Genomic DNA, 9,351 nt, shown 5'->3' on the forward strand with positions numbered 1-9,351 from the left:
CTAATTGGCCCAACCCAATGGGCCTACAAATTATTTATCTACCTGGCCACGAGCCCAATATCGAAGACTACTATCACCGAGGCCCAATCACCTTCAAGCAAGGTTTGGGCCCGACAATCTCAACTAAGCTATAAATACACATTTGAACTCATTCGATAAGGTACGTCCTATTATCTGAGCAATACTACTAATGGTATTCTCTGGACTATTTCTATGATCATCACGTCTGACTTGAGCGTCGGAGGGGTTTCCGCCGGATCAACCCCCGGCTTAGCTTATGTGTTCTATGATCGCAGGTACCTCAGGATCATCAAGTTGTCAAGCTACTGATCTGCTTTGCTCTCCCAGCTCATTTTCTACACCACCCTAGGTGAGCTATATTTTAGCATCATCATTTTGGCGCCGTCTGTGGGAACGATGCAAACCAGATCACGTAGCCAACAAGATCCTCCTGAGGCGTCTGCTCGGAGAGAAAATGACACAGCTAACGACCTCCCACCTCGTGGAGGCTCTGGCTTGCCACCTCCTCCCCATCCCATGGATCCGCCTCGCGAGGTTCAGGTGATCCCCCCTCGGGACCCACCACTCGCCGATCCACCACTCCCTGCTCCTCGAATGGTTCAAATAACCGAGGAGGCCCTTCAACACTAGAAAGGGTTATCGACTCCCTGGGGGCTCACATCTGCCCCCAAAACATTTCGCTCGCCAAGGGTTATCGACTCCCTGGGGGCTCACATCTGCCCCCAAAACATTTCGCTCGCCAAGGGTTATCGACTCCCTGGGGGCTTACATCTGCCCCCAAAATATTTCGCTCGCCAAGGGTTATCGACTCCCTGGGGGCTTACATTTGCCCCCAAAATATTTCGTTCGCCAAGGGTTATCGACTCCCTGGAGGTTCATAGTGCCCCCAAAACATTTCATTCGCCATGGATCATCGACTCTCTAGGGGTCTACTTCCGCCCCCCTCGAACGGTTCAGATAACCGAAGAGGACCTTCAGCATATGATCGCCGAACCTTCAACAAGATCAACTTCTACTTGCTCCTCTAACGGCTCAGATAACCGATAAGGACCTTCAACGTATAATCGCGGAAGCTTCAACTTGTGCTACCACTGAAGCAGTGGCACCATACATCGTCATAGTAGGAGCCAACGCTCCTCCTCCTGAGGCCCCACTGGGTCCTCAACATGATCAATTTCTACTTACTTCTCGAACGGTTCAGATAACCGAAGAAGACATTCAGCGTATGATCACGGAAGATTCAACTCGTGCTGCCACTGAATCACTGGCACCATAAATCGCCAAGGTAGGGCATCTCACCCCAGTGGTTCGTGATCGCCTCATCCTAAATGGGGGGCTATCCCATCCTAAAGTTGGGCATCTCATCTCAAGGGTGGTACATCCACTTACCTTTCAACCCCAAGGGGTTTCACATCCCATCAAGTGTTTCACGTCCCTACTTCAAAAACAGGAAAAATGGTCTGACGCGTACGCGCGAACCAATGGCACAACCGTGCGCATCCACCTCAGACCATAGGTCTCGAGCGCCTCATCCTACAGTGGGCAGTTATCCCCATCCTAAGGTTGGGCATGACCCTAAGTGGGTTCACATCACATCTCAAGAGACGAGTAGAATCTCCCTACTCAAAAAATAGAACATCCCCAAGGGGGTGCACATCTCATCTCAAGGAACGAGGATAATCTCCCTACTCAAAAAATAGAACATCCCCAAGGGGGTGCACATCCCATCTCAAGGAACGAGGATAATCTCCCTACTCAAAAAATAGAACATCCCAAGGGGGTGAATATCAACCAAATAAAAAAAAGGGGGGTAAAATCGCGCACGCGAAACCCCAGAAGAAGATGAAGAAAAAAATAAATAAAAAAAAATCAAAGAAGAAGAAACAAGAAGAAGATGAGAACAAAAAAAAAAAATCAAAGAAGAAGAAAAAAGAAGAAGATGAGAACAAAAAAAAAAAATCAAAGAAGAAGAAAAAAGAAGAAGATGAGAAGAAAGAAGAAAGAAGAAGAAGAAGAAAAAAGAGAATAAAAAATAAAAATTTGAAGAAGGGCAGCCAAGCCACGCCCGAGAGCCGAGCCGCGCGCCACCTCAGAAAAAAAAAAAAAAAAAAAAAAAAAAAAAAAAAAAAAAGAAGAGGGGCGCGCGCGTGCACAGCACGCGCGCGTGGTGTTCACGCGCTGACGCGCGCGCGTCAGCAGCCAGTAGAAAAAAAAAAAAAAAAAAAAAGAAGAGGGGGCCGCGCGTGCACAGCACGCGCGCGTGGAGTTCACGCGCTCACGCGCGCGCGCGTCAGCAGCCAGGAAAAAAAAAAAAAAAAAAAAAAGAAATTAATGGCAGCGCTTGCAAGCACGCGCGCGCGCTTTCCCAAGGCGCCCTTGGACTGCGCGCTCCCATTAAATCGCACGGAACTTTCACCGCCCTCCACCAAATTGCGCGTAGATTTTGACTCGCTTCATCAAATCGCACGAGAATTTCAACGCGTTCCACCAAATTGCGCGAGCTCTTTAACGCACCTACCAAATTGCGTTCGCTATCAAATGGAAAATAAAAAAAAAAAAATTATTTCTCCACGTCACGCCAACAGTTAACGGAACACTACAACACCGATCTACTCTCGACACGATCCGGTACCCTTTTCGACTTGGCTCCCTCATCGTCTCGAGAGTGGGGGGCTTGCGAGACAACTCCCGCGAGGAGCCAACTCGCTCGGAACTACTCCCACGAGGAGACAACTCGCTCGGTCATACAACTAGCAGCGAGACAACTCCCACGAGGAGACAACTCGCTCGGTACTACCAACCCGCAGCGAGACAACTCCCATGAGGAATTAACTAGCTCGGTCCTACAACCCGTTGCGAGGCAACTCCCACGAGGAGCCAACTCCCTCAGCACTACAACCCGCATCGAGACAACTCCCACGAGGAGCCAACTCGCTCGGCACTACAAATCCAACCTTAGAAACACTTAGAGATATTATGAGAATCTATATAGCCTGGCCAGCTTGATTACTCAAAATTTATCTACTTGTTTTCGATGGGTCCTTCATTAAAACGTGGCCACGGTCCAAACATACTTACGACCCACGAGGTCTAACAAGGGGCACGATCCCCATAAAAAAACTCTTGAGAGTCTGATCCCCTCCTCAAGTACATCACGCACAAGGCTATATGTAAACACATACAAGCAACGCGTCAAAACATTGACAATGTCAATAAATAACAACTCCCACGAGGAGAATACTAGCTCCGTGCTACTACATTTTCACGAGACAACTCCCACGAGGAGATAACTCGATCAACTCTATTACCCCACGACGAGACAACTCCCACGAGGAGATTATTTGATCCGTGCTACCACATTATCGCGAAACAACTCCCACGAGGAGATAACTCGATCAACTATATTACCCCGCGACGAGACAACTCCCACGAGGAGACAATTCGCTACTACATCGTCGCGGGACAACACCGACGACTCAAATAACTTACATAGCGACAACTTGGTCGCGCTACGCGCCAACGCGCATTCACGCCCCTCCGACACACGCTCCAATTCATTTTCGCACACCATCAGGCCATATGCCAAAGAACGAACACTACAATTTTCACTCTCGACACGATTGAGAACTCATTTCAACATGGCCCCCACATCGACTCGAGAGTGGGGGGCTTAATGATATGCCTAATTGGCCCAACCCAATGGGCCTACAAATTATTTATCTACCGGGCCACGAGCCCAATATCGAAGACTACTATCACCGAGGCCCAATCACCTTCAAGCAAGGTTTGGGCCCGACAATCTCAACTAAGCTATAAATACACATTTGAACTCATTCGATAAGGTACGCCCTATTATCCAAATAATACTAGGGGTCATATTCTCCCGAACTATTTCCATTATCCGCACGTCTGACTTGAGCGTCGGAGGGGTTTCCGCCGGATCAACCCCCGGCCTAGTTCACGTGTTCTTTGTTCGCAGGTGTCTCAGGGCTATCTAGCACATGAGCAGTGACCCACTTTGCTTTCCCAGCTCCTTCAATCTCAACTATATAAGGTGATCTATTTTTAGCATCATCACTGACATTGACCAACTAAGAACGCTTCGTCCCGAGACCTCTGTAATTGAGATTTGTCTGATTAGAGTCTGTCTTTATTTGTGTCATTATTTGTTAAATTAAATTATGTTTTATTTTATTTTCCTTGAAATTTGATTTATAATAACTCACATGCAGGATTTCTCTTGTCTTGTGTCGGTATTGAAAAACGATGATATCAAGTATATGAAGTATCAACAACAATATTAATTGTAAAATATGTATATTTGGTATTAATCCCACATACTTTTGTTTATAGTTACGATCAATGTTTTGAAATCCGGACTGAACTGGCTGGTTGAACCCGTTAAACCGTGAACCGTTGACTTGTCCGGTCTAGTGTTACCGGTTGAATTGGAACCCGACTGAAAATTGAGTTCCTTTTAGTTTTTACACAAAATGGTGCGTTTTTTATACTAAAGATAAAAATAAACATACAGAATGACTAGAAAAAAGGGTTAATTACAGTCACCCAGATAAGATTAAATTACAAAAAAGCCCCTCATATTTGGTTATTTGCAATTATCCTTTCAACTTTAAATTTTCTTACACATGAAGGCTTAAATTTGTTGGCACCATTGAACATAGGGACCACCGTCCGCACAAGTATGAGTTAAGAAACATAAAACAAGTGGGGAAATTATTATCAATCTTTAAATTCGTTATATATATATATTGTATGTGCTACAATGAATTAAATACTTATTAGGCTAATGTTCCGATTAAATTAAATAAAAATAATACTAATAAATATAATTACTCCCCTCTCAATAAATACCAAAAAAAAAAAATATTACGGTTTCTCAAACCATTTTCCATAATACCTCAATTGATAAAATAATATGAAAAATAAATTAGAACATCCAAAATAATATGAAAATTGATTCCCGGAATCTTGTTGATAGCGCTATTTAAAAGAATACGTGGGCTCATTTGGTTTTGTCGCACTTATTTCACATTGTTGACAATGAAACGTACCAAAGATTCCAAAAGTTCATATTTCCATCTTTTATAGGTTTCTTTTTTGTAAGGTGAAATATTAAGGATTCGCCAAAATGAGTTCAAATTAAATAATTTAATAAAATTCAATTGCATTATTGGATCTCGAAATTTCCAATATAAAATATGCCTATACAATGACATAAGGTATGATAATATAATATTTACAGATCGTCCCGATAAGTTTATTAAGAATACCAAACATCAAACCAAGTCCAGTTATTAGTTAATAATGACTAATCTCCCCATCCAAACGAGACGAGGCCTTAAAGTTTCATGACGGAACTTATTAATTCTAGAAGAAAAAAGAACAAAATTTGTTCACCAACATATGACTAATTGATCAAACCTTTGAAAATTCCAGAAGAAAAGTTTCATCACTCTCAACTACATCATTGACTTTTTCTCATTCAATCTTGGAATAAAACTATAAAAGTTCTTGAATTAATACAGTCAATTATTCGTCTACATCTTTTGGAGAAGACAATTTCCACAAGTAAACTATTTATTTAATAATAATAATAATAATAATAACAATAATAATAATTCAGTTGAGACCGTTGAGCAGTGAATATATATATACACAAAAATATATACATGTTTAATTGAACATTTACTCAACAAGATTGAGCAATTGGGTCAGTAAGCAATAAATACTTGAATTAATCTCCACCGAATTAAGTAGTTGGTAGCTTGCTTAATAAATAAATAAAGCAGATAATTAAATAATCAAAATAAATCTCTCAATTAAACACCCTATTAATTGTATATATGTATATTTCAAGCACAGAAACAAACTGGTTCAACTATATAATGTTAATGGAGGACCACTCTTCAGAAAACTACCTTTACTAACAAACAACAAAAGGATTAATGGACCCCGGTACATACATATATCGACACGACACGCCACGCCAACTTTCACTACTACAGCTGGAAATTTATATTGCACACCAGCAAAATATACGAACGAAAGCGAACGGTACTTACAAACGAACTTTTTTCAAACTTATATCGTATCGTTATCAAGAAGAGAATCGAAACCAAAAAAAAAATAATAATAAGAATCGAAAAGAAAAAAAGCATAATAAATTAGACTGGACATTACATGAGAATTTAACAGAGCAGACAAATAGAAGATCACAAGCAGTATTGTATTCTACTACACATCAAAGCACAGTACAGTACCTCCACCGATGAAGAATTGGCGACGGTGTGTACTTAAGCACTTTCCGCTGGAAATTGGCCCAGGCTCCCGATTCTATCGGGATATTTGGGCCTCCATTTAGTTCTCCCTTTAACAATTTCACCACCACCCTCCAATCGAAGCAAATGCTGACACTGAACAATGGAGGATTTTGCCACGTCATCGTCACCCTCATCCATAACGGATGTGAGGGACTGTAGCACACTGTCCCTCATGCACTCCCTTCTATACTCGAGTGTCATACTAGCGAGCTCGTGAGTCTCCAGTATTGGCAATGGAGCACTCTGCATTATAAATTGACAGAGTAAAATCAAGTCGAAACCTAGTTGTAGCATTTTTGAATAATCATAACAATAACTCTAATTTAATTTTTTTTCAAAATTAGTACTATGATTATGCAATAAAAAGTAGTTTCAAGAACATACCTCAAGAATCCAACCAACATACTTCACATTATTCACATGTTGATTCACATCTAGATCACTCCATCTAGGCTGCACGTAAAGGAACGTATCGATTTCAGAAGGCAATGATTTAATGGAGCAATAATGACACTTGGGAATTACGGAATAAACTGTTAGTAGTAAACAGTGTGCTGCTTACAGTCAAACCACTGTGGACATAATCCGCAGTGGTATCGTCAAGTTTCGGTAGCTTCCGGGAATCGTCATCCACTATAGGAGGAGAATCCACAAAATAGCCCGCTATTTCATCTCGAACTTCATCTGGAATTTTAGATAATCTCCTTGTCGCTTTATTCATCATTACCCATAAACTGCCATTATTCCAACCCCAGATAAAAAAATTCTTGAGTTAGTTAAACTGGAATGGACAGTTATGGCTTGAATATCGTAAAATTAATCAAACATTCCCTAACCTTGAAGCTCTAGTTAATATTTCGCCCGTATTGCTATCACGAACAAGCCAATCTCGACGCATACCATTCTTCCCAGATGCAGCTACCCAAGTATCCACCTGAACAACATCACCCCTGCAAGACATAAATTTCAGGAACTCAAATTAGAACTAATAAGACAACACTTTATAACAAGAAAAGTATGCTTAAGCATATCATGTACTAAAACTTACCACGTCGGATAACGATCGACAACAACCTGCATTTTAGTAACCACCCAAATCAAATTTCTTTTGCACATTTCCGGTGTTGAACCAAAACCATCAGCAAGCAATCCAGCATGTTTTACGTGATTTAGAGCCGTCTCCTATAAGAATAGAGCAAACTGTCAACCGGGTGCAAGAAAACTTCTAATAATTCATAGTAGCACAAGAATTAACACATTAACGCACTAAACAAATTAGTTCCAATATTAAACCTGCAAATGATTCATCATTGTCTCTACGGAAGCAGTCCGATCAGCCCCTATTTCATACGACCTAATACTGAAGTTCTGACGAAATACAAGACCGTCCTGCACAATCCTCCCCAAACCAAAAGGATCAACAAGCATATCTGGCCTTTTCGGCTTCCAATCAAGCATCATCCATTGCTTTTCTGCGGCCAAAAATATTGTAGTAATGGCAGCAAGGAGCATACTCCAGTCAGGCAATTGGTTGATAAACGTCCTCGGGGGAGGTGACACAGACACCTCATCGTCTGTCTTGAAACCATCCATAACTCCAACTTTGGTGCCATTAACCTTTGGAGGGGCTTGTGCACTGGCCTTAACCTGTAATCTTCCAGCAGATGAAGACTTTGACTTTGCGCTAGTTGCACGGGCATCAACGCTTGCAGGGATGCCACTTATCTTTCCGGATGCTTTTCCGGAGCAGTCTGAAGATGGAGAAGGTACTGGGAGAAACGCACAAGTTGCGGCGGTGGCAACCATGATGAAGAGATTTGTGTGAAACTAAAGATTAATATATTTTTTCGGCAAATTTAACCAGCAGCAAGCGTGTCGAACAAACTAGATCAAGTATCACCACAATTCAACAAGAGCAACATGTCCTCTCTGCAGATCAATATAAAGTAGAAATCAGAATATATTTTACTGAAATTGTAAAAGTAGGAATATGCCAGTTGAGGTGATACCGTAGTACAAAGAATAACAGAAAGAAGAAAACCGACAAGGAAAATGGAGACAGATAATCCACCCCTTACAATTCAAATGATTATTAGCAAGAAAAAATCCACATGAACAGCCCTGCCACAAAATAAACGAATTCGAAGAAATTATACAGGTAAAGATATATGCTTTTAAGGTACACGAATAACACCATACACAAAAGTTATCTGCCCAGCAAAGCAATTAAACATAAACACATGATTTTTGATTACTTATTGCCTCTGCACAAACAAACAAACATCATTATTTCAATATAAAAATCAGAACCCAAACATGGGGGCGAAGATACCAAAAGAACCATACATCTAGAAGATTCCGGGCGTCAAAATAAAATGAAAACCAAAAGCAGATCTGAGCATTCAACCACAAAAAAACGCAAAACCACAACCACGCGACATTCGCAATTCAAATTTCCAAAACAAAAAAATTAAATTAAAAATAAAAATCAAACCTTTCTCCCCTTTCACCCCCCGCCGCCAACAAACGGCACCACACCAACAATCAGATCGAAATAAACATGAAAAATAATCTAAATGCAGAAATTTCAATAAATAAAAAACAGACGCACCTTCAGAGAAAAGAAAAATTAAAATATAATCCTGGATAAAAATTACTTTATTATTATCAATGCTGTGTCAAATTAGGCACATTCATCAATGTCTGATCGGCAAACCCGTTGGATGATGATACCCGGCGCGAGTTCTAGGGTTCGCGATCGTTTGAGGCGCTCCTTTTTTTCTCTTTTTCGAATTTTTTTTTATTTTATTTTATAAAATTTAATTTATTTATTTTGGGGAAGTTTGTATACTAATTTTGGTTTTCTGTAGGTTTTTCAAACAGCAGGAAAATTCTCGAATAGAGAGAGAAAGATGAGAGAGAAAGAGAGAGTGAGTGTGAGAGAGAGAGAGGACAGCGCATTTGTTGGTGGTAGGCATTTGCGTCCAGC

General features: G+C 41.0%; 1 protein-coding gene across 8 annotated transcripts; it reads right to left on the minus strand.

The window, feature by feature from the left end:
• Nucleotides 1-6,033: 6,033 nt before the first annotated feature.
• Nucleotides 6,034-9,351, minus strand: FATB (fatty acyl-ACP thioesterases B). 8 transcript variants are annotated; one of them, XM_012999110.2, is made up of 8 exons: nucleotides 9,020-9,342; nucleotides 8,372-8,483; nucleotides 7,656-8,291; nucleotides 7,411-7,544; nucleotides 7,199-7,312; nucleotides 6,925-7,096; nucleotides 6,747-6,815; nucleotides 6,034-6,605 (listed from the first exon to the last, which is right to left on the minus strand). In XM_012999110.2, the coding sequence occupies exons 3-8, from the start codon at nucleotides 8,166-8,168 to the stop codon at nucleotides 6,336-6,338; spliced, it is 1,272 nt and encodes a 423-aa protein (XP_012854564.2). In that variant the 5' UTR covers nucleotides 8,169-8,291; nucleotides 8,372-8,483; nucleotides 9,020-9,342; the 3' UTR covers nucleotides 6,034-6,335. The 8 variants fall into 8 exon arrangements, with proteins under 8 accessions (XP_012854564.2, XP_012854565.2, XP_012854569.2 ...); XM_012999111.2 differs by having other exon boundaries at nucleotides 8,441-8,483; nucleotides 8,974-9,340; XM_012999115.2 differs by having other exon boundaries at nucleotides 8,441-8,483; nucleotides 9,020-9,338.

Source organism: Erythranthe guttata, chromosome 11, assembly GCF_056151865.1.
Source record: "Erythranthe guttata isolate IM_541 chromosome 11, IM_541, whole genome shotgun sequence".
In the NCBI taxonomy this organism is placed as follows: domain Eukaryota; kingdom Viridiplantae; phylum Streptophyta; class Magnoliopsida; order Lamiales; family Phrymaceae; genus Erythranthe; species Erythranthe guttata.